At 44.4% G+C, this 25,371-nt stretch overlaps 1 protein-coding gene across 1 annotated transcript in view; it reads left to right on the top strand.

Annotated features, from left to right (window-relative positions):
• The window catches only part of CRYBG3 (crystallin beta-gamma domain containing 3), a 130,876-nt gene that overhangs the window by 57,592 nt on the left and 47,913 nt on the right, over positions 1–25,371 (top strand). The window contains exons 8-15 of the mRNA XM_084875401.1: positions 1,081–1,217; positions 2,590–2,704; positions 5,440–5,475; positions 7,654–7,787; positions 11,013–11,139; positions 23,883–24,025; positions 24,133–24,259; positions 25,073–25,105. Of these exons, the coding sequence (XP_084731527.1) occupies positions 1,081–1,217; positions 2,590–2,704; positions 5,440–5,475; positions 7,654–7,787; positions 11,013–11,139; positions 23,883–24,025; positions 24,133–24,259; positions 25,073–25,105 (852 nt within the window). The remainder of the gene's footprint in view (positions 1–1,080; positions 1,218–2,589; positions 2,705–5,439; positions 5,476–7,653; positions 7,788–11,012; positions 11,140–23,882; positions 24,026–24,132; positions 24,260–25,072; positions 25,106–25,371) is intronic.

The raw sequence follows: 25,371 nt of genomic DNA, 5'->3' as shown, positions 1-25,371 counted from the left end.
TTGTGCTTCTAAGAAGGAAGGCTTACAGGTGTTTGGCACTCAGATAGTTTGTTGTCTCTGAGCATTGCTTACCGGAACAAGACTTCTAAAAACAAAGCAGAAAATACTAGAATAATACTTTCTCAACCAATAATATTTATAATTTTTATCTTATCAGCATAACTACGTAGAAAAATTTATTGGTTTCCAGATAGGAGGGGATTGGGAAGATGGGTGAAAAAAATGATAAGAAGGACAAATTGGCAGTTACAGAATAGTCATCGGGATGTAAAGTACATCATAGGGAATATAATAAAAAATATTGTAATATCTACGTATGGTATATAATATCATGTGGATACTAGACTTATTGGGGGGATCAGTTCATAAATTATAAAAATGTCTAACCACTATGCTGTACACTCAAAACTAATATAAAATAACTAGAAGCCTGGTGCACAAAATTCGTGCATGGAGGAGTGTGTCCCTTAGCCCAGCATGCACTGTCTCCAATGTCAAACATCCCTCTCACAATACAGGACTGCTGGCTCCCAACCACTCACCTGCCTGCCTGATTGCCCCTAATTGCTCCCCTGCCAGCCTGACAGCCCCTAACTGCCCTCCCCTGCTGGCCCGGTCACCCCCAACTGCCCTCCCCTGCTGGCCCAGTCACCCCAGCTGCCCTCCCTTGCTAGCCTGGTCGCCCCTAACTGCCCTCCCCTGCAGGCCTGGTTGCCCCTAACTGCCCTTTCCTGCCGGCCATCTTGTGGCAGCCATCTTGTGTCCACATAGGGGCAGTCATCTTTGACTAAATGGATGTGGCCATCTTGTGTGTTGGAATGATGGTCAATTTGCATATTACCCTCTTATTATTATATATAGGATATTGAATGAACGTAAACTATAATTGAACATGTAATTTTTTTTTTCAAAATGAAAAATTTATCTTAAAAAACTGGTATGGAGAAACAGTATTTATTTTATGTTGCCCTGTGAAGAAATTTAACTGAGCAATAAGGATAATTGTGACTGCATGTCCATGGTGCTGAGAATATTGGACTTTGTGTTTCTTAGATGATTTCAAAACCAATTTTTTTCCAGGATTGCAGTATTCCAGAGATAGAACTTTGCCTACAGTCTGACCCACCATGTTGTCCTGTCTGCATACAGCGAGCGGTCCCTAATTTAGAAGAGCTGAATATCCCCAAATATGTGTCCTTCACTGTGAAGTCAGGAGTGTACGTATCCATTTCTCTTTATTCCAATGATTGATGGCCACCAAAGTTAACTTTTTGTTTCATATTGCAGTAGGTGACACACATATTTATGAAATGTAAGTTAATTTCCTTTGTGCCCCTGGATATCTAAGAAAGACTTCTGCAGGGACAAAACAGATTCTCTGTCTTTGGCTCACAGTGTCACACACCATTCTTGTTCGATGCATCCATCTCTTTTTCTCCACCAAATTTTAGGACTTAGAAATAAAAGTATATTGCCCTAAAATTCTGCAGCCTGAATTATTTCTGGAGCGTCTCAGTACTCGTAGTTGCTGAGTGCCTCTGCAGTGCTAGGGACATGGTACCTTTTTGTTTATTACTCCTCTATGCTTGAAAGGCAGGTGGTGCTGTGCTCATCCTATATAATAAAGAGCTAATATGCAAATGGTCATACCCCTTGCATCCTCATGCCCTCGCGCCGGGGCCCGGGGACCTGAGGCTGCGTCCCCCACCCAATGGGGCTTGATGGGGGACCTCAGGCTGTGCCCCCCTCCCTGCTGGGCTTGATGGGGGTGGAGCCAGCCAGGTCTGGGTCTTGCAGGATTTTGAGGTGTGCACATGGGCGGAGACATGACTCTAGGTTCCGCAGTGCACCCCAGACTCTGACAGGAGGGAGATTTTCATATACATTTTACTAATTTTCTTTCATCTCTGACACTTCAGGAGTGTGGGTCTGAGTTTAGTCTTATTTCAAAAATTCTGGGATGCCTGGTTTAACATGGATCTCTCTTATTTCATTCACTGTTTCATCTGCTTTGACGATGGTGATGTAGAATTTTGGGTTCATTGTAGGACGTCTTTCTTCATCTTCCCCAAACATGGATTAGAACTCTTGGGCAGACCCAGTAATTAACCCTATTCATGAGCAGTATCTGTAATTATCAAATTTAGGTGGAAGCTAGATGAGTCTTTGAGGAATCTTATTCACATACTGTTCCTGAGGCAGCCAATAGAACTGATAACTGGTTCTAAAAATGTAGGTCAAAGTTGTAAGATGCCTAGTGGAATCCCTACCTGAGATTGCTCCAATTTTCAAAAGAATGGAACATAGTGGTATAATATTGATACTTATTTTCTGCTTGACTTGAAGTATTGGAAATTTTTAATGCTTGGAAAACATATGATAGACTTACTATAGAATCAGTAATGCTGAATATAAGTACTTTATAGCATATTAACTTGTTGTTTCTTGCTTGGCACAGTCACTTTGAGTTTTATTAACATAATTCCATGATGGGTTTTATTTTGTTTTTACGTAGCCCTTTTTATTTTTAACTTTTACATAGTCAGACTATTCCTGTTACGCTTTAACCAATCATTCCTTCCTTTTTAGTTGGCTTGCCTACCCAGATACTAATTTTAAGGGTCAACCTACAATTTTGGAGGAAGGCCGTGGACTCTTTGAGATTTCTGCAGCAGAAATGAAATCATTGAAACCACTTCAAATGGTAAGCAAATGTAAAAGGAAACATTTTTTTCAAATACCCTTAAATCCAAAATTAAATGCCTCTGATGATTGCTCATGCATCTCAATCCTGAGAAATGAATATAAATACTACCTGAGTCAACAAATGATAAATTCATTGTTTTTCTATTTCTTTATATTGTAAAGAATATCCATGTGAGAAATTTTGTTTTTTTCCCAGAAGACAGACATCTAATTTATTTTGTGCTAAGGTTAAATAGTACATGTAATCCTATCTACTAAAAGAATAATATGCAAATTGACTGTACCTCCGTTACACCTGCAAGTCATGCCCACCAGCCAATCAGGAGCGAGTGTGCAAATTAACCCAACCAAGATGGCAGCCAGCCATGGAGCAAGCAGGAGGCTTGGGTTTTCCCAGCAATGGAGGAAGCCAAACTTCCTGGCCTGCCTTGGCCTCTACTCAAGGCTACAAAGTTTCAATTATAGAAGATAAATAAATCCCAGATCCCAGGGCCTCCACCTGGGTCACCAGGGGGCATGGCTGGCCTGCAAACCACAAGCCCCTCACCCAGGCCACCCCATGCCCCAAGGAAACCACCACCCTGATCCAGGACACCCTTCAGGGCAAACCAGCTGGCCCCCACCCATGCACCTGGTCTCTATCCTATCCTGTCTAATAAAAGAGTAATATGCAGATTGACCATCATTCCAATACACAAGATCAAGATAGCTTCCCCCATGTGGTTAAAGATCCTGCCCCTATATGGACACAAGATGGCCACCACAAAAGCGCCAGCAGGGGAGGACAGTTGGAAGGGACCATGCCTTCAAGGGAGGGCAGTTTGGGGAGATCAAGCCTGCAGGGGAGGGCAGTTAGGGGTGACCAGGCTGGCAGAGGAGGGAAGTTGGGGGTGACCAGACCTGCAGAGAAGGGCAGTTAGGATGACCAGGCCTGCCGGGGAGGGCAGTTAAGGGCAAACAGGCAGGCAGGGGAGCAGTCAGGCATCAATCAGGCTGGCAGGGGAGTGCTTAGGGGGTGATCAGGCTGGCAAGCAGAAGCAGTTAGGGGCAATCAGGCAGGCAAGCAGGTGAGCAGTTGGGAGCCAGCAGTCCTGGATTATGAGAGGGATGTTCGGCTGCCTGTTTAGGCCCGATCCTACCAACCGACATCCCTGGAGGGGTCCCAGATTGGAGAGGGCTGGGCTGAGAGACACATCCCTATACATGAAATTTCGTGCACCACACCTCTAGTTTCCTTTAAAATGTTCTGTGAAATTTTTGACTACTTAATAAAGTTTTGAATTTGCTTTTTTATGCTTATTATAAATTACTTATAAATTATACACTTCAATTGTAGAAATGCATGCTAAGCTCAGCATTAGTAATAAATGGTCAGTCTGTCAGTGGTGGCTTTCTTAAAGATAAATACCTTCAGTGTTTATTTGTTTTCTTGCAAACATTTTTATTTGAGGTGCAAAGTATTGTATTAATTAAATGTACCTGTATGATAAAAGTATATTTGGTTGTTTTGAGTCTTTTTTAAAAATTACGACCAAACTACAAAATTTTAAGAAATATTATAATGAGGGATAGCATTAGAAACAAGTAGAGTGTAGAATTAGTTGTGTGTTGTTTTGTTGTGGGTTTTTTTTGTGTGAACAGAAAGGTACTTTTTATGCTCTATAACAAGCATGTCAAACTCAGAGGCTAACGGGTGAAATAAAGGAGGCATGCGGCCCATGGGCCATGAGTTTGACATACTTGCTTTATTACCTCGAGGCCAAAAATATATTAAATATGATAAAAAAAAAAAATTAAATTAAATTAAAAAAGTATTGACAGGACATGGAAGAGGAAGCGCTCTCTCTTAATTTAAAAGCTCAAGCAATTATAGAGGAGACATTTAGTAGTAAGTGTTTTAGAAATTTCTTCTGCCAAATGAGGTTTTTAAATCTAACAATTCCACTCTTATTTTTGGATTTGGGATTAAATCTTTAATTGCTCATGTGTGCTTAAGAACTAAAGTTCTGTTTTCTTTCTTGTAGTTATTGTAATCTGGAAACTATAATACATACAAGTTTTTTTTAAATCTCAGGGAGGGCCGAAACCGGTTTGGCTCAGTGGATGGAGCGTCGGCCTGCGGACTCAGCGGTCCCAGGTTCGATTCTGGTGAAGGGCGTGTATCTTGGTTGCAGGCACATCCTCAGTGGGGGGGGTGTAGGAAGCAGCTGGTCGATGTTTCTCTCTCATCAATGTTTCTAGCTTTCTATTCTTCTCCCTTCCTCTCTGTAAAAAATAATAAAATATATCGATATATATTTTTAAAAATCTCAAGGAGGAAGGGGAAGAGAGACAGAGAGATCAATGATGAGAGAGAATCATTGACTGGCTGCCTCCTGCACATCCCACCCCGGGAATCGAGCCCACAACCCAAGTATTTGCCCTGACTGGGAATGGAACCATGATGTCCTGGTTCATAAGTCATTGCTCAACCACTAAGCCACACTGGCCAGGCTGGAAAGTATCTTTTAATATCTCCTGCCCCATCTACATTGATGAAGAGAAGTCTGGCTTGATTTTAACTATTGTAAAGTTCTGTTCTTATAATTTTAAATTTACCACAACTTAAATTTAACTGGTACATAATCTTCACTAATCAGATGTTTATATAACCTATATATGCATGTCACGCAGTTACTTTTAAATGTTTTAAATGTTTATATATTTAACAAGAAATTTTCTTATTATCTTAAGGGTGGACTGAAAGTGGAAATGCCCATGAACTTAAAGGTAAGTTTGGAACAGGCTTTTGTAGTAGCTAAAAAAGATCGAGTATTAATTTTTTTGTGTAATTTGGACTGTTAAAATAGAAAACAATTACCTAAATATATGTTAACAATGCCCAGCTTGGGTAGGGGTTAGGTCTGTACTGAAAACGCAGTCAAACCCAATAAGCACCTACTGACAATGGAAAGGTGGTCAGTTTGATTTTGGTTTGGGGTGGGGTATAGGTGGCAGATAGACATTCAGGTAGAGATACCTAGCAGGCCTTTGGGTGATGCTCAAGAAGACCTAGGATGGTTAGAGCGTGTAGATAGCTCTGTCAGGTAGATGGCAGTTTTTAAATCATGAGTATTTAAAGGGAAGGATAGAGGCGATGAAAACTAGAGTGGTAGCAGTGCCACGATTAAGCACATTTTGGGAAAGAAAGGAAGAAACAGGATTATAAAATGTGTCTAAGGAGAGGTCAGAAGATAAAAGTGCAGTGAGAAAAGCTGCCAGGAGGCCTCTGTGTAATGAGGGCCTGGCACCTCCTGGCACATTCTCCTTTCCTCCACACAGACACACAGCATCCAAACCTCCTATCGGGGCTTCCTCATTTGTGGAATTGATTACCATTCTCTCTAGACAGAGTCTTTTGGAACTCAATATCTGAGGGTGTCTAATACATTTTGGCTGTATGACGGAATCACACATATCTGAGTTAAAAAAAAAATACTTATGCCAGGGTTCCACTTACAAAGGTATTGTTTTGGTCCTGGGTGCGGTTATATTTTTCAGAGCTTCCCCAGTGACTCTAACTTTTAACCAAAGTTTCAGACCGGGGACCTGGTAGATGCAGAATTGGCTGGGACACTCCCTCAGTAGCTCCTGTCACAGTCTCCCAGCTTGCTGAGTCAGAACTTAGGTGCAGCAGGCTGGGTCTCCCTTGGATGTTGCAGTCTGGCAGGTTGTAGGGGTGTATGAATGTAATGGCTATCATAGACAGTCACAGTTTTCACGGTGTTAGATGTTAGTTATGGCTTACTCATCAAAGGATTACCGCTTCTTATTTTGGGTGTGTTCGGCATATGTATTCAACCCAAATAAAACTTCATTACTTCATTAAATCAGCACCTGGTGAAGCCTTAACAGGTAGAAAACTGCAGGAGCAGTGCTACATGTTTACTTCAGTCTGTATAATTTTATCAGTTTTTTAAAAAGCTGTATATAACCCATAGACATGACAATAGGGTGGTAAAGGCTTTGTGAGGAGGAGAGGGCAATGGGGGGATAAAAAGGGACATATCTAATACTTTCAACAATAAAGATTTATAAAAAAGAAAACAATAAGAGCTATCACTTGCTGGTTCGCTGTGTTTAAGCATGGGATCTTACTTGCCAAGGTCATGTGTTGCCAGTTGTGCACAGATTTATGCCATTGGCCACAAAAAGGACCAAGTGGGTAGACTAGCGCTGTTATCACTTCCACATACTAAGGGCAGCTCATACTTGAGAATAAAGAACATCAAAATGGTGGAAAAGAAATACTTGTATCAATCCAAATTTGAAGTAAATGAAATGTTGCAAATTTATTTCCTTCTACACTTACCTCCTCCCCCCCTAATTTAAATCCACTATGGAGTAAAAATACTATAACTTTTTCAATCATTTTTTAATTTTTAGCAAGTTTTATACTTAGACTCAAGAATTTGCCTGTCTCGCTCTTCTCGTCAAATAGTAATGACCATAGAAGCAGCGTTATAAGAAACAGCATATGTTTTCTCAAATCCATACATAATTTATTATTATGCCCTAGAACCTCAAGAGAGTTTTTATTTCTTACAGGGGAAATTCCATAAGTATAAGGAAGATTTGTACTAAATTCTAACCACAGGAATAAACTTAGAAAGGTAATTCAACAACAAGCTATAAGAGAGTTTATCCTATGAGAGGGTCCTCAGACTTGGGTAACCAAAACAATGTGATCAGACTTGAATATATTAATATAAAAGAAGTATACTTTTAAGATATTTTATCATTGTAATACTAAAGACTGATTTATGCCTTGTGACTGTCAGACAGTGTGCTCTAATGTAAGTATATATTAATGAAAAAAGAACGTGATCCTTATTGATGGTGTTGTCTTTAGTGTGTATCTATTCTAAAATATGAGCATGTTAAGTACTTTTCTTTCATATTTTTCAGGTTATTATTTATGAAGAACCTCACTTCCATGGACAGGCCAAAGAGTTTGGTGAACATATAGATTCTATCCCTAATTTTTTAAAAAATGATGAGGACTTTCATGGAATTGGATCTATTCGTGTCATCGGTGGAGTGTGAGTGTCATATTTTCAATAGTTGATTTAGTCTATTTATGAAGGTCAGTACAGAAAATGTGCTAAGCAGAGCAAAAAACACCTGTCTTAGTCTGAAGATATAAATTCCTTTGATAATATGGGAAGTAAAAAATAATAGCTACTAATAGCTTCCTATGAACTCTTGGCATTAAGATTTTGAGGTAGATTAAATATAGAAAATAGTTTCTAAAACTTCAGCACTTAGTATTACTAATCACAATATAGAAATAAGAATTGCAAATAAAATTATTTTCTTACACATTATGAACATGGATGAGAGCCCTAGGTTTTTTTGTTTGTTTTAAATATTTTTATTGATTTCTCAGAGGAAGGGAAAGGGAGGGAAGGACTGAAACATCAAAGATGAGAGAGAATCATTGATTGGCTGCTCCCTACACACCCCACACTGGGAATCGAGCCCACAACCCAGGCATATGCCCTGATGGGGAATCCAACCATGACCTCCTGGTTCATAGGTTGACGCTCAAACACTGAGCCACACCGGCCAGGCTTAAACTATTTTTAGTGAATATTCTGTCCTATAGCTTCCTGATACACTCTCATAGGGTCAACACAACACAAAATAAAAAAAAATCTCTTCCGTTGATCTTAGTTGACTCTGTGCTGAGGACATTGACAGTGAGCCCTCCCTCACTGGGAGAAGTAACCTGGTTGTCGTTTCAAAGTAAGGCATTTTGATATTGTTAACCTGTGGCCCTGAACTGCATTTGGAAGCCCCCAAAGGGCTCCTAAGTATAAACCCAAGTGTAGCCAAGATTGTGCTCAATCAGCAGTTACTGGGGCAGGAGCCCCAGGAAATCTGTGGCCCCACTGGGCTTTGCCCTCTGTGTTTGTATCCTGGCAGGTAAAATCAGGGAGAAGCAGCTTTCGCCATTGTCAGCCCAGTACTGATCCCTCCAAATACTTCCTGTTAGCCTCTCTGTTGATATGTTGGTCTATTTGGAATGTTGGTTTGTTTTAATTTAAGCCTTGGTACCTCTTGATACTTGAGCTAACATTGTAATATAACTTATTCAGGAGACTCTAGCAAAAGATGCTATTAAAATACTTTATTCATAGAAATTAAATGATTTATATAAGATCACTCAAGCATCTATATTTTAGAGACTTAGGATTTGCTATTTCCCACAAAAAAATCAAGCGATGGCCATACCAACCAAGTTGCAATTATAAGAGACTATGCAATATGCTAGATAGGTGGGTCATATCCATAATTGATCTGACATTTTGGTAATCATCTATTTTTTTGTTTTGTTTTGGTAAATATATTTATTTTCATAAAAATTTATTTTTTTTTCTTTCAATTTTATTTTGTAATTATTTTTGAATTTTAAATTTTTATCAGGGGCTTGAAAAACAAATATGCTTTGGTCAAACACAATTCTGTTGTGTTGTATTTATGTGCGGTGTTCTCTGATTTGTGAGCACACATGCTTCTTGTTAATCCTTTGCTAAATATTTTTGCCTTTTCTTCCCTCTGGAATCCAAATATTGTTCCCATTAACTAGATTGTGATTTTCATTGTGCTTTTCTACAATTATTTTATAAAATCTCAAAATTTTATGGCTCACAATACAGCATATACACTTTCATTTTTAGATGGCAACTGCAGAGAAAAATGTGATGTCCCCAATGAGAGAGAAACAGCTAACTTCATTATTTTTTCTGCATTTCTACCATTTTTCACTTTTGTCAGCTGTTTATGAGCTCTTCCTCATCTCTCTCCCATCTTGAGGAATCTGAGGAAAGTGAGGTTGATTTTTTTTAAATTTTTCTCAGATAACTTCTACATTTTAATATCTCAGATGGATATTATATTATTAATATTTATTTAATATTAATTAATTTGAATCTTTATTAAATCTACTCAGAAAAACTGGGCAGGAGATTTTCAACTGTCATTACATGAAAATTTACTGACCTGTTCTTTAATATTATGGTCCTCTGTACCTTTTATTCTTTTTCCCATTAAATGCATTAAAAGCTTGCTTTGAGTAGCCTCATTTATATAAAAGAAAGCTTAGAAATTGAAAGGTTTCTTACAAGATTTATTTTCACATAACAGCTTAAGAATAAAGAAATGCCAGTTTGTGTACACATTACAAATATATTAAGATGTATAAGACATGTTTATTCCAACTCATGTGCTCCCCTTCCCCTGTGTACGCACACCTGTGGCACCAAGTGGGGAAGGATCCATGGCTGCTGAGCGGCTCCTGTAGTTCTGCACCCTGTGGAAACAGTTCTGTGGAGTATTTTTATATCTTCACAACGATAGTAGGGGCGGAGAAAGGAAACTTAACAGTAGTAGCCTTACCAGGCTTCAGTTTGTCAGACTCCAGAATTCAGAAGTCCCCAACCCAGGAGCCCAAAACAGTCATCCTTGGCATTGCCAGGGGAGTGGATCCCACTCTGGGCGCACAGTGTGGCTGAAGGGAGGGTTTAAGCGCGTCAACACACACTGCATGAGCTACTCCGGTTACTCCGTAAAATGTAAGTTCCATAGAGGAGCTTAATGCCTGATGGTGTTTATCAGTGTAGAAGTCAAGAAGCCTGTGTCCTTGAAACGTACTGATAAGATGGCGGGAGCAACGCTTCCCACCGTAAACGCCTGCAGAAGTCTCGGCATGCTCGAAGGCCACCGAGGCTAATACCAGCTCGGTCGCACTTCCCAGTTTCTCTTTGCCAAACCCCATGTAATGTGTTTTAGATCTGAAGCCTGGGGAGAGGCTCCTTTGATCTGAACCTAAATGAATGTTTAACACGGTAATCATGCTGTCATTCCGGAGGGCTTCATCAGTACAACGGGGGTGGCTATCTTTGCATCTCAGTGTGGGTTTGTAACTTGTCTCATTGTCTATTTGTGCTTTCCGTTACTTTTTACTTGGCAAACTGTTCTCCAGCCATTTGGAGATGTGGTAACGGACCACACCATATGCATTAATGAGCACTGGTTTGTTGTAATTCTGCAACAGTTAACCTTTTTGGGGAAAGAGACTGCAAACTATAAAAATTATTGATCCATGAAGAGTATACCATTTGTCTTTGTAAATGGTAACAAAACAAATGTGTTGCTTTTTAAGACACTGTGATGTACAATGGGGTGCTTTATCATGGTTTTTTTTCATTGCGTTCTGACTGCAGTTTTATTAATGGCTCAGTTGGTGTCCTCTGTATTTCTAGGTGGGTTGCCTATGAAAAAGAACATTTTAAAGGCCAACAATTCTTGCTTGAAGAAGGAGATTTTGAAGACAGAAATGCTTATGGGGCATTGAGCGGCCCCATCTTGTCTTTCCGGTACTTGCAAGCTGTGAGTTAGCTCCCAATTTCTTAATTTTTCTCTTTATTTTTTCGTAAAAATTGGACATGACCTCTGATACAACATAAGGTTTTATCACCTTTCTAACACCTGAGGATACTAAACTGAACTGCTTATGTGATTATCTGTTTTTTGTTTGTTTTTTAATTTAATTTATTGGGGTGACATCCTATCGAATAAAAGAGTAATATGCAAATTAACTGTCACTCCATCACAAAGATGGTGGTGCCCAGTCCCCTCAGCTTCACCACAGGAGTGTTCGGGCCTGTAGGCCGGGCTGGGGGCCGTGGGAGCCGCTCTGCTGCTGCTGGAGTGTCTGGGCCTTTTGGCCCGGCTGAGGGTCGTGGGGATCAAGCGGCGAGGCCAGATCCACCCCTCCAGTGGCAGATCCTGCCTCGTTGCTGGACTTTCCGGGCCTGTCAGCCTGGCCGGGGGCCGCAGGAGTATTGTAAAAGCAAAGGTGAGAGACATAAGTAAAATCAGAGTGTGTAGGGAAAATTAAAGGGAAAATATTCTAAAACTTCCAGGAAATCTCCACTAATGAAGCAGAGGGGAAAAAAAAGCCTCTATTATTCTGTGAGCAACAAACCAAGCTGGTTGGGGTCTCAAATTGCTCATATGATTGCAAAGACAGACAGAAACTCCCAGATTCAAGAGGGCTCCCCTGAGGGCTCCCAGATTGGAGAGGGTTCAGGTCTGGCTGAGGGACCCACTCCCCGTGCACAAATCTTCGTGCACCGGGCCCCTAGTTGGTTAATAAAATTATAGGTACAATTCTATAATACATCGTCTGGGTTTTGTGTATTCACCATCCCAAGTGAAGTCTTCTTTCATCATCATTTATCCTCCCCTTTACCTTCTTCTACCTCCCCGCTTGCCTGTTTTTCTTACTGCCATGATTATTTCAGAATACTTGTATTTACTTTTCACCTAATGATTCCACATTTTTAAAATATATTTTATTGATTTTTTTTTTTTTTTTTTTACAGAGAGGGATTGAACCTGCGGCCATTCAGTCCGTAGGCCAACGCTCTATCCACTGAGCCAAACTGGTTAGGGTTTAAAAGTACTCTTCTGAACCACCCTCCTAGTTTTGACCTTCCCTGCATTTTTCCTGAAATCTACCAAATATACAATATCTGATCTAGTTGACTAGCTGCCATCAATATGGTGCCCCTTCCGGCACCATAGTTCTAACTCTAAGCCAACTCCAATCACTTGGAGCTCAACCTCCAGGGTCATGTGTGCAAAGCATGGCATGAAATATTTAAAGAACCCCTCCTCCCAAAGAAAAATATTTTAACTGTCTTGCTTTGGAGGTGACTGCAACAGGCACTCGGAGTGATGAGTCCCGAGTAAGCCCACGAGGTTCCAAGGTCACCGTCACCACTTTGTTAGGCACCGTTAAGTAACTGCGAAGTCACACTGCTTTAAGTGGAGCTTTACAGCTCGAGAAGAATGAGTAATGATGGAATGACCTCAACTCTGTATTCCACTTTATTTTTTCAAAGCACTTACACCCATTGAAAAATCTGGATAGTTTAATAGTCTCTCAGGTACAGCACTCCTGCTGCTAGAAAAGACAAATGACCAGCTGCCACAGGACCAAACATAACCTTTAGGATCAGTAATTTGATTATTTTTAATTTCCATAAAATCCCTCAAATGACTGGGCCCGAGAGCTTTTGCGCTACAAGCCCCATGGACGGTGTGACATGGGACACCAGTGGAGATTGAGCATATTCATTACTTTAGGAGAAAGACCTCTGCTGCATTCCAGTGGGCTCCAGAGATTCGAAAAGAGCCCCAAAGTCTGAAAATCGTAACAAAAGCAAATAACAAAAGCTAGTGAAAAACAAGTCTATTAAGACAGTTTTGTTGAGAAAGCCAAAAAATAAAAAATTCCTTCCTTAATCCCTGAAGTCTAAATACTGCTATATTCCTTCTGGTCTTGTCCTTTAAAAAAAAGTATTCAACTGCAAGTCAACACATCTGCCTGACTCATTTGGAATCAGGAACACATTTCTGGTTGTACTCTCCAAAGCACGCTGGGACACAGATCACGTTATCCCTAAGGAACTCACCCAGGGTTTGACCTCAGTAGAATCCAGAGTGTTCTGCTTACTGGAGCCAAGACATTAGAAAACTGAACTGTATTATGCAGTTTTTCTGTCCTCTTGTTTATTTTATATTATCTCAACTTAGATCTTAAAATGTAGCATTTCACTCTCTCTAAGGTTAGAGACATCTGAGAGTCTCCTACTTATGTAGGTCTGTGACAAAAGCTTTAAATCCTATATCTAATTGAGTTTTGTTTTTTTATAGAGAGGGAGAGGGGGGGATAGAAAGCTAGAAACATCGATGAGACAGAAACATCAATCAGCTGCCTCTTGCACACCCCCCACTGGGAATGTGTCCTCAGCAAACCAAGGTACATGCCCTTGATGGGAATCGAACCTGGGACCTTTCAGTCCGCAGGCCGGCACTCTATCCACTGAGCCAAACCGGCTTCTAAATCCTATAGCTAAATTTTGTATTATATACTTGAAATTTTCACATTTTTTTTTTCCACACATAAAAAAGTAATAATAAAGGGTGCGGAAGAAAGTTTTGGGAGGTGATTAATGTGTCTATGGCTCTGATGGTGGTGATGGTTTCACAGGTGTAATTTATCCCCAAATTTATTAAATATGCACAGCTTGCACTGGTGGGTTTGGATCAGTGGTTAGAGTGTAAGCCCTCAGACTGAAGGTAATGGTTTGATTCCAGGCAAGCGTACATACCTAGGTTGCAGGCTCAATCCCTGCCCTGGTCCAGGCATGTACAGGAGGCAACCAATCAGTATGCCTCTCTCACATTGATGTTTCTCTCTCTGTCTCTCCCCTCCCTTCTACTTTCTCTAAAAGTCAATGGAAAAATATCCTTAGATGATGATTAAAACATAAATACATGACAAATAAAAAGAAATATGCACAACTCTTTACATACCTCAATAAAGTGAACTCTCCCGTTACATACTATGTCTAACGAATGTAAAAATTTTTTTTTTTAAATCAATCTTTATTGTTCATATTATTACAAAAGTTCCTCATTTCTTCCCCCTCCACCAGGTTCCCACCCCACCCTCTGCCGCCTCCCCATCCCCCATTGTCCTCATCCATAGGTGCACAGTTTATGTTCAGTCTCTTCCTCCCTCCCTTTCCCCGATAGTAAATCCCTTTTCAGATAGTAAATCTATTACTTAGCATTTTCTCATATCAATAATACCTCCTCATGCCCAATGATACACTTCACACAAAAGACATTTCCAAATAGGTCAACCAGCCTCATCCAGGCCCCACCCAAGGCACTCACAGATCAACACCCCAGCGCTATACTAACTCAACACATCCAGATCTAAGCCTTCATCATTTGATTCAGCAGACCCTAAAGTTCCCGCAAAAGTTTCCAGCCATGTCTGAGAGGCAGCCTTGGGGCGGGGGCAGGCGAGGAGCGAGCTGTTCCGGGCCTGGCTGCTCCGGGCCTGGCCTCTGTTGCTCTGGTTCGTTCCACAACCAGCTGCTCCGGGTCTGGTCACTGCCGCTCCCGACCTAGTTGCTCTGGACTTGGCTGTTGCTGCTACAGGCCTGGCCGCACCCGACCCGGCTGCTCTCGACCCGGTTGCTCCGGTCCCGGCCGTTCCGGGCCTGGCCGCTCCCAGCCTGGCAGCCGCTGCTCCGGGCCTGGCCACACCAGACCCGGCTGCTCCGGGCCTGGCCGCTCCCAGCCTGGCAGCCGCTACTCCTGGCCTGGCCGCACCAGACCCGGCTGCTCCGGGCCTGGCCGCTCCCAGCCTGGCAGCTGCTGCTCCTGGCCTGGCCGCACCCGACCCGGCTGCTCCGGGCCTGGCCGCTCCCAGCCTGGCAGCCGCTTCTCCAGGCCTGGCCACTCCCAGCCTGGCAGCCACTGCTCCGGGCCTGGCCGCACCAGACCCGGCTGCTCCGGGCCTGGCCGCTCCCAGCCTGGCAGCTGTTGCTCCGGGCCTGGCCGCACCAGACCCGGCTGTTCTGGGCCTGGCCGCTTCCAGCCTGGCAGCTGCTGCTCCTGGCCTGGCCGCACCCGACCCGGCTGCTCCAGGCCTGGCCACTCCCAGCCTGGCAGCCGCTGCTCCTGGCCTGGCCGCACCAGACCCGGCTGCTCCGGGCCTGGCCGCTCCCAGCCTGGCAGCTGCTGCTCCTGGCCTGGCCGCACCCGACCCGGCTGCTCCGGGCCTGGCCACTCCCAGCCTGGCAGCCGCTTCTCCAGGCCTGGCCACTCCCAGCCTGGCAGCCACTGCTCCGGGCCTGGCCGCACCAGACCCGGCTGCTCCGGGCCTGGCCGCTCCCAGCCTGGCAGCTGTTGCTCCGGGCCTGGCCGCACCAGACCCGGCTGCTCCGGGCCTGGCCGCTCCCAGCCTGGCAGCTGCTGCTCCGGGCCTGGCCGCTCCCAGCCTGGCAGCCGCTGCTCCTGGCCTGGCCGCACCAGACCCGGCTGCTCCGGGCCTGGCCGCTCCCAGCCTGGCAGCTGCTGCTCCGGGCCTGGCCGCTCCCAGCCTGGCAGCCGTTGCTCGGGCCTGGCCGCACCAGACCCGGCTGCTCCGGGCCTGGCTGCTCCCAGCCTGGCAGCCGCTGCTCCGGGCCTGGCCGCACCAGACCCGGCTGCTCCGGGCCTGGCCGCTCCCAGCCTGGCAGCTGTTGCTCTGGGCCTGGCCGCTCCCAGCCTGGCAGCCGCTGCTCCGGGCCTGGCCGCACCAGACCCGGCTGCTCCGGGCCTGGCCGCTCCCAGCCTGGCAGCTGTTGCTCTGGGCCTGGCCGCTCCCAGCCTGGCAGCCGCTGCTCCGGGCCTGGCCGCACCAGACCCGGATGCTTCGGGCCTGGCCGCTCCCAGCCTGGCAGCCGCTGCTCCGGGCCTGGCCACACCAGACCCGGCTGCTCCGGGCCTGGCCGCTCCAAGCCTGGCAGCTGTTGCTCTGGGCCTGGCCGCTCCCAGCCTGGCAGCCGCTGCTCCGGGCCTGGACGCACCAGACCCGGCTGCTCCGGGCCTGGCCGCTCCCAGCCTGGCAGTTGTTGCTCTGGGCCTGGCCGCTCCCAGCCTGGCAGCCGCTGCTCCGGGCCTGGCCACACCAGACCCGGCTGCTCCGGGCCTGGCTGCTCCCAGCCTGGCAGCTGCTGCTCCGGGCCTGCCCTCACCAGACCCAGCTGCTCCGGGCCTGGCCGCTCCCAGCCTGGCAGCCGCTGCTCCAGGCCTGACCGCTCCCAGCCTGGATGCTCCATGCTTGGCTACTGCTGTTCCGGGCCTGGCTGCTCCCAACCCGGCTGCTCTGGGCCCGGCTTCTCCGGGCCTGGCCACTCCGTGTCTGGGTGTTCCTGGACTGGCCACCCTGGGCTTGGCCGCCTCTGCCTCAGGCCTGGCTGCCACTGCCCCAGGTCTGGCTGCTCCAGTGCTGGCCGTTGATGCTCTTGTTCTGGCTGCTGCTGCTCTAGGGCCTGGCCACTGCTGCTCCGGGCCCAGCTGCCACTGCCTTGTGCCTGGCCACTCTAGGCCTGGTCGCCGCTGTTCCAACATTCTGTCCCTTTTTTCTCTTTTTTTTCTTCTTTTTTTTAGAAAAAAACAACGCATTTATGTTGCAATGTTGGCTGGTGCGTTGAGTTCTGACTTAGTCTTTGATTTTTCAAGATCTTCTTTGTATTCTTTCTTAAGTAATTTTACTATTTTTTGCTCTCACTTGATTTCTTCACATTGAGAACTTCTTTGGTTTCTTCCTCCTTGTCCTGGGAGCTCAGCAGGTTGGCCTGTGGCACCCCTTTGTTCTCCGCAGGCTCCTGCGCTGCTTCAGCCTGTTACCGGGGTCGGCGCCGCCCAGGAAGCAGCCCCCATCCTTGGCTCCGTTGCCCGCGCTCAGCAGTCAAAGGCTCAGGGGCCCGGCTTGTCAGTGTCTGGCAGGGGCTCCTGCTCCTCGTCGCGTTCCTCCAGTCTGGAGCTTTCTTTCTCCCTCCCACTAGGGGAGTCCAGGATCAGTCAACAGACTGTCCTCTGCGCGCAGTGTGCGCGACTCTGGGGGCTCGGCCTTTCGCCGCGCTCCCAGGACTCCACCTCACAGCCCCGTCTCCCCCTGCCCGAGCCTGGGTCCCCAGGGACTGGCCCAGACCTGGAGTTCGGGGCAGTCTGGACTAAGGCTCAGCGCAGCCGCTGGAGGCTTTGTTTCTTCCGGCTAGGGTAATCCAGCATCAGAGTCAACATTCAGTCCTCTGCGCGCCATGTGCGCGCGACTCCGGGGGCCCCGCCTTTCGCCGGCCCCCGGGATTTCGTCTCACAGCCCCGTCTCCCCCTGCCGGAGCCTGGGTCCCCAGGGTCTGGCCCACAACTTGGGGCTCAGCGCTGCCGGTTCGGGGGTTCAGCCCAGGCTGGGGGTTCTATTTCCTTCCTGCTAGGGAACGCCAGGCAGCACCCAGCCCTCTCCTCCTCTCTGGCTGCGACCTCTCCGCACACATGTGCGTGCGAGCGCGCAGCATGTCTCCGTACCTTAGGCTTTTTTTCAGCTCCTCTGATTTTCCTTCTGGTTTTCTCCCTCCTTCCTATTGTAGAGTTTTCAGTCAGTCGACTACCTGTGGCTCTGGGCAATGTCCACTCTACATTTTAGTTGTATTCCATTGAAATTGTTGTGTGCTGCTGCGGCTAGGTGTCTACCCGAGCAGCCATCTTGGATCCTCCTGGTTTCTCCACGAATGTAAAATTTTTAAAGTATAACTTGATAAGCAATTTTCTAAAAACATTTTTATAATGTACACATATTTAAATTCTAAATTTTCTAAATATGTACAGATTTGTTCATATATTTCATCTGAAAATATTTTGTGAACATAAGTTTAAATTGTAAGTACACTGTCTGAAAGTTCATGTAAATAATTATTATATGTATGTATATTGTCTGCAATGTGACATATATTTACAACTACAAATGAAGTGCCAATAAACCTTAGGTTGAATGAGATCCAGTTTTCCATTGACAAGTGCTGTTATAATCTAACCATTTTATAAAAGAGGAAAATGAATTATATGACATAGGCTCCAGAGTAGGCAGACCTGCCCTCAACTCACAGCTTTACACTCGGGCACAGGACCTCACAGATCCTTAGTTTCTGAATCTGTAAGATTGAGAGGATGTCTGTATGCCTTTGTGAAGATTAAGTATAAGCACAAAAGTAAGGTCCTTGACAAATGTTAGAATATTATAATGAGGATTATGAAAACTTCTTTAACTATAACTAAATAACTAGTCTTTTAACTTTAAAAAAATGTAATTTAAAGAGAATAGAAAATTTTCTTGAAAGGGTACTTTTATTTATATACATAAAAACTGTCATTTTTGTAAATTCCACAAATTTTATATGCAGCACTAATTAACATTCCAGTTTTTCCAATGTTGATTATCATAGACTCCCTATATCAAATATTTCATAACTAGAGTCCCGGTACATGAAATTCGGGGGGGGGGGGGGCGCGTGGGGATCCCCTCAGCCTAGCCTATACCCTCTCCAATCTGGGACATCCCTCTCACAATCCAGGAGCACTGGCCCCTAACTGCTCACCTGCTTGCCTGCCTGATCATCCCTAATTGCCCCCCCTGCTGGCCTGGTCACCCATAACTGCCCCTCCACTGGCCCGGTCGCCCCCAACTGCCCCCCCCCAAGCCAGCCTGGTTGCCCCCAAACTGCCCCCCCCCGCTGGCCTGATTGCCCCACATAGCCTGCTGTTCAGTCATTTGGTCGTCTCTCACTGCCCCCCTTGCTGGCCTGGTTGCCCCACGCAGACCTCTGTTCAGTCATTTGGTCGTCCCTCAATAGCCCTCCTGCTGGCCTGGTTGCCCCGTGCAGCTTGTTTTGTCATTTGTTCAGTTGTTTCAGTTGCGACGGTCACCTAGGCTTTTATATATATATAAATTATTTGGCTCTACAGGGTGGGGCAAAAGTAGGTTTACAGTTATATCTACTTTAAAATGCATTAAGTAAATAATAATTCAAAATAATCATTGCACTCAAAAGTGGCTACAACTGTAAACCTACTTTTGCCCTACCCCTTACAGTTACAGTATTCATATATTTTCATGTTTTCTACTATTGGTAGATTTTAATTAGTGAGACAAAGTTTTGTTTTTTTGTTAGCTTATTTTAATGACAGTCATCTTTGGAAGATACCATCACATTCATTTCTAAACATTTCTAAGATTGGCAATGCTTCCATTCAATTCTTTTTGAAATAAGGAGGGAAAAGAAAATTTTGATACAAGGAGGAAGATGCATCAAATCATAACCCACAATTTACTCAAAGAGTGTGGTCAAATGACCTTTAAACAAAAATTGAAAACTCTATCTTGTTTTGTCTTGCTTGTCTTTTAGTCTCAGGTAAGGAGCGGCTAAGTAGCAAAAACTGCTGGTCACTGTATATTGTGGGCTAAATGGGTTGCCCTATGTTTCTGTCAGGTAGAACTGGTTTCTAACTCTCGTGAACAAGGATGTTTTATGGGGGAAAAAGCTCCTTTGTTCCCTGTGCTGCTTTCCCGTTCTGGCTCCTCCTGTCTGACCAGGGGAGGGGAGCAGCAGAGCTGCTGCGGCCCCAACACACAGGCCAGAAGGGCCAGAGCCCACAACCTCTGCACTCAGTCCGCGCAAAGCCTCCGCTTCGTTATCAGTTCCTTCAAAGAGGCCTCTCGCTGTGCCAGAGTTTAGAGTTCATATGGGTACAGATTGTTGTGGAAAGAGACTGCAGTGGGAATGCCTCAATCATAAGAAAACATTTCCCTTTGAGCATATGAGTCTGCAGAGCTGGTCAGAGAAATGAGCAGCACGTGAGCTGCTCTTGTTTCCTACAGAACTCTGTCATTCACCTCCTCTTCTCTACAGCCTCATTACTTTCACCGGAGTCCCGCAAGGTCCCGGTCCTCTTTTCCCCAGGCTTCCTCACTGTGCCATTTCTTAATACAGCCACCAAAGAGAACTTTCTAAACCACTGATCCAATCATACTCACTACGTCTAAAATCCATCAGTGGCTCATTATCAGGGAAAAAAATGTGAATCTCCAACATGGTATATGAGGCCCTGCATTATCTGCCTCTGGACTCATCTTCCCAAAGTTCTCCCTAATACCCCGACTTAACTGCATTTCCCCTCTCCCCCTCCTCCCCCTCCCCTCCTATTACTTAATATGGCAATTTCTCGACCTCAGCCCTATTAACATTTTAGGTCATATGATTCCTTCTTTGTTATCAAGGTGAGGTGAGAGGGGCCCTTTGAATTGTAGGTGTTCGACAATATCCCTGGCTTTTACCCACTAAATGTCAGTAGTATGCCCGCCCCCCATCACAACAATACAAAATTTCTCCAGACACTGCTAATGGCCCCTAGAAGGTAGAATCACCCCAAACTGAGAACCACTGGCTTACATCCTGCCTTTATATATGTTACTCTCTTACTGAAACAGCACCTACCTTTCCCCTTCACCCTGACCTGAATTTCTTCACTTGGTAACTCCTGAACTTGAACTTTCAGCTGAGCTGTCCTCTTAACTTCCTCTCTCTTCCAATAGGAGTAACTGACCTTTTCCTGAGTACCCTCCGTACTCTGGGCTCAAGCCAGTCACCGTCAAACAACATCAAACACTGCTGTGAGCACGTTTCCCTGCCAGACTGCCTGCTCTGTGAGGGCAGGGCTGAGTCTCTGCCACTGTATCTCCAGCACCTGGCACAATAGAGCTGTCAAAGCAGGTGCTCAATAATGTGGAATCAGCCCTGACAGGTTTGGCTCAGTGGGTTTGGCTCAGTGGATAGAGCGTCGGCATGCAGACTCAGGGATCCCAGGTACGATTCCAGTCAAGGGCATGTTCCTTGGTTGCTGGCACATACCCAATGGGGAGTGTGCAGGAGGCATCTGATCGATGTTTCTCTCTCATCGATGTTTCTGACTCTCTATCCCTCTCTCTTCCTCTCTGTAAAAAATCAATAAAATAAAATAAAACTTTTTTAAGAAGACGGAAGACAAGAGCTATAGGTATCAAAAGCCAAAGATGGAGAGAGGAGAACAATGCCACTTGGGAGACTCCCATGGCCCTTGGCCAGGTCTCTAGGAATGGTAGACAGAGCAGGAAGGACACACACTCAAGCCATGGGAGTAAAGTTTTTTAAGTATATTTTTATTGATTTCAGAGAAGAAGGGAGAGGGGGAGAGAAACATCAATGGTGAGAATCATTGATCAGCTGTCTCCTGTACGCCCCACACTGGGGATTGAGCCCACAACCCAGGCATGTGCCCTGACCGGGAATCAAACCCTGACCTCTTGGTTCATAGGTTGAAGCTCAAGCACTGAGCCAGGCTGGCTGGATAGGGAGTAAATTTATTTGTGAATGCATACACTGCCAGCACTTGCACCTGGCTGTGGACCTGTGACAGCAGATTTCTTCTCTATTCGGCTCTGGGCTGCATTGTGGTCAAGTGGCCTGTCCCTCGAGCCTGTTCCCAGCTCACCCTCTTCACTGTGGTCACTCCCCCACAACCCACACAATTGATTTGTGCAAGTCATTGCTCAAGTAGAGCACATCACATCATAACACAAGTTATTTTCATGAAAGGTCACAAACACATTAAGCAGGCACGTATCTCTATTTTTTGTCTTTGTCCCATTTGACTCCAACATAATATAATGAATAACATGGTATATTTCAGTTTATCCCTACACCCCCATTCCCGAATCCCAATCCCAAGTAGAGAGTAGGTAATAGAAGCAGAGTTGGAGCATTCCAGAGTGACCAGAGAGAGAGAGAGGATGGGAAGGAGGAAGGGAGGGAGGAAAGAAGGGAAAGGAGAGGTCCATAAAATTGAGAGCTGATAAAAGACCTTCCCATTTTGTTTGGGCCTGACTTGGTAGGTGGCTATTGATACTGGTTCCCAACTGCCTCGAGCTAGTTACGCATTTTCAGATTGCAAGAGACAAAGTCATGTTCATGCTGGAAGTGTATGTTGTCAGCACAGCCAGGTTTGTTGAGGTGGCACCCTGGCTATACACTCTATCCTTCAGTTGGGAGGCTTATTCAGGGGACTTTAAGGCAAGTCACTTACAGGCTATTAAAGCCTTAATTTCCTCTGTGTGTGTAATATTGATATAATGTATTAATATATCTTCTATATACATAAAAGGCTAATATGCAAATATCCCCTCAGAGTTTAACCAGGAGACTGAGAGTTCTATCATTTGCTATGATGTGCGCTGTCCACCAGAGGTGGCACAGAATGAAAGAAGGCCCTGGCCGCCCTGATCGGCCCTGATCACTGGCCAAGCCTAGGGACCCTGTCTGTGCACAAATTTCATGCACCAGGCCTCTAGTATTTATATATTACTCAGTATAATTATGTATCACTCTGTTTCTTAGTTGTACAATGGGGATGAAAGTAATATAATCTCATGTGATTGCTCTTTTGAAAATAATGCATATCAAACTCCTGGCCAATAATAAGTGTAGAATATATTTCACTGTTAGCTTGTTAAAAACTCTTCATAATTATATTTATTCCAACAAGTGGTAGATGCATAAAAGTTTATCTTGATGCATCTTTTGGACATTTACATTGTCTGCAGCCCTTCGCTATTACAAACAATGCATCTTTGCATATAAATTGCCTACCATTTAGTTTCTTTAAGAAGCTCAACATAAAAGGGGGGGGGGGGGAGGATTAATTTCAGGCTCAAAGAGTATGAACAATATCAATCTTTTAAATATGTTCTATATTATTTTCTAAAATAGCTGTCCAATGTATGTTTCCACTAGGAGTGTTCCCTGACAAAACTGGGTTTTAAGATCCTTCTTATCTCTTTTTTTTTCTTTTTTTTATTTTATTGATTTTTTTACAGAGAGGAAGGGAGAACGATAGAGAGCTAGAAACTTCAATGAGAGAGAAACATCAACCAGCTGCCTCTTGCACACCCCCTACTGGGGATGTGCCCGCAACCAACATACATGCCCCTGACCGGAATCGAACCTGGGACCTTTCAGTCCACAGACCAACGCTCTACCACTGAGTCAAACCAGTTTTGGCTAAGATGCTTCTTATCTTAATTTAAAAAGTGAAAATTGTGTCAATTGTTTTATTTTGAATTTTTTTATTAGTGAAATTAGACATTTGCTTATTTGTTTTTAATTTTTTGTGAAATGTCTTATTCGCTGACTTATCAATTTGGGTCTTAGAGTCTTCCTGATAATTTTGTTTCAAACATGTCTGATTAAAACTTTTTACAATTTTCTTTCAGTTTAATTTTTTAATATTTTTTTCTTTTGTCTAGCATTTTATTTTTTCCATTTCATTTAAGCACATCAAATCCTGCCCCTCGCTGCCCGTTTTGTTTCATTCAGCAAAAGCTTTAGACATAAGTGAGACTTTAGTTTCCTTTACAGATAGTGTTGCATATGGTAGCGGGTAAGTCCTAGCAATTTACCAACTGTTTATGAATTTCAACTTATATAAAAATGGTATGTTTTTCTGATTAAAGTAAAAATTGAGGCTTAGTTTTTAAAACTATTTAGGTATAGTGACTATTAGAATTGTTTCCAATACCATTTAAAATTCTTCCTGGAGCTGTTTGTGAAAATTATCCCACAAGTATGTGAAAATTGTGTAAGCCATAAAACAGAATGCATGCATGTTCTAAGCTTTTCTCTTCCTTCTTTTAGAATTTTATAGAGTCTTCCATCACACTGTTTGAATCTGACCTGGAAAGTGGGAAGTCTATTGACATTAAAAATCAGGAAATTTCTGACTTAGAAGAAATGGGCTTTGGCACTGAAACAAGATCCATTCACGTTAAAAGTGGAGTGTAAGTTGTCTCCCCCCTTGAGAACCTTTCGGTGTTCTCTGCCATTTAAAATTGTTGGTCACTCAATTCTGCATCCCCTCTGTTCTTTTCCCTTTTCCCCCTACTAGGTGGGTTGCCTACCAGCAGAAGTTTTTCTGTGGAGAACAGTACATTTTAGAGAAAGGGAAATACAAATGCTTCTTTGACTGGGGAGGATCAAATAATATAATCATGTCAATACGACCTGTCCAACTGGTGAGTTAAAAGTGTGGACACAGCTAATGCCAGGGGCATGGGATGGCATACAACTGAACGTGTGGAACAAGCTTTTTCAAAGTGAAATTCTTGATCTATGTTACATGTATGTGAAGAGAAAATGAGAGAGCATAAGAGTTTCTGTGGGCTCCATAGAGATATTAGCACATGGATGAAGTGGTTCTGTAATTAGATCAGTTTATTCACTGAGCAGCATCTATTTAGGGCCTCTGCTATGCCAGACACTGTACTGATCAACTGGACATAGATGGATAAGACTGTCCTGGTGGGTCTCCGTCTCTGAGGAGATAGACGTACAGACAATTCAGACAATTCATTATGGAATGATTAGTGAGAAAGTGGAGTGTGTAGGAGGTGGGAGGGGAGCAGGGGAAAGGAAGCACGCAGGACCTGAGAACTTGGGGCCCGTACCCCGGAAGGGAATGCACTGAGTGAAATCTTAAGGGACGCAGGGCAGAAAGGGCATGCCACAAAAAGCCTGGGTAATAACAAACACGACAGGGCGGCCTGGTGTCCATGAGAGAATTTGGGAGAGGGAATGGTGGGAAGGTTAGCTGCTTTTGTTTTAATGGGTATTGGAGCACATTTTTCTTGCAGCTACAATATTACTCAAAGTGAATTAGTAATAAATACAAAATTACTGTAAGAAAATCCAGTTAGTTATTTGAGGGTCCTGGCCAATTCAAGAAATCTAGTAAATTGGCTAGACCTTTCTCCCCGCCAAGGATATTTTCAAACCTTTTGATAAGACCACTAAGATTATATTTTTACAATTGTTTTAATGTTTTTCAGGAACCACTTGGGATAAATGAGCCTCCACATTTGGTATGTTTAAAAATAGCCTTACCTGGGGATTGTTAAATTGCTTACTAAAAGCATCTATGCCCTTTCTCTCAAATCCTTCTTTCCTTCAGATAACGTGTGTGTGGCTGTGTCAGGGCGGCTGCGCTGTGCTTGGTCCCTGCAGCAGAAGAGCCCGTCGTTGTTGCCGGTGGTTCTGGCCTGGATGTGTCCCAGCTCCTGTTTTCTTCTGATAGGGACTCAGCTCTCACCCCTTTGAGCTCATTTTGAACCTCTGCCCCTCCTTCTTC

The sequence above is a fragment of the Pipistrellus hanaki genome (genome assembly GCF_964339955.1).
Source record: "Pipistrellus hanaki genome assembly, chromosome: 2".
NCBI classification, from domain to species: domain Eukaryota; kingdom Metazoa; phylum Chordata; class Mammalia; order Chiroptera; family Vespertilionidae; genus Pipistrellus; species Pipistrellus hanaki.
This window is presented reverse-complemented; position numbering and strand designations above follow the sequence as displayed.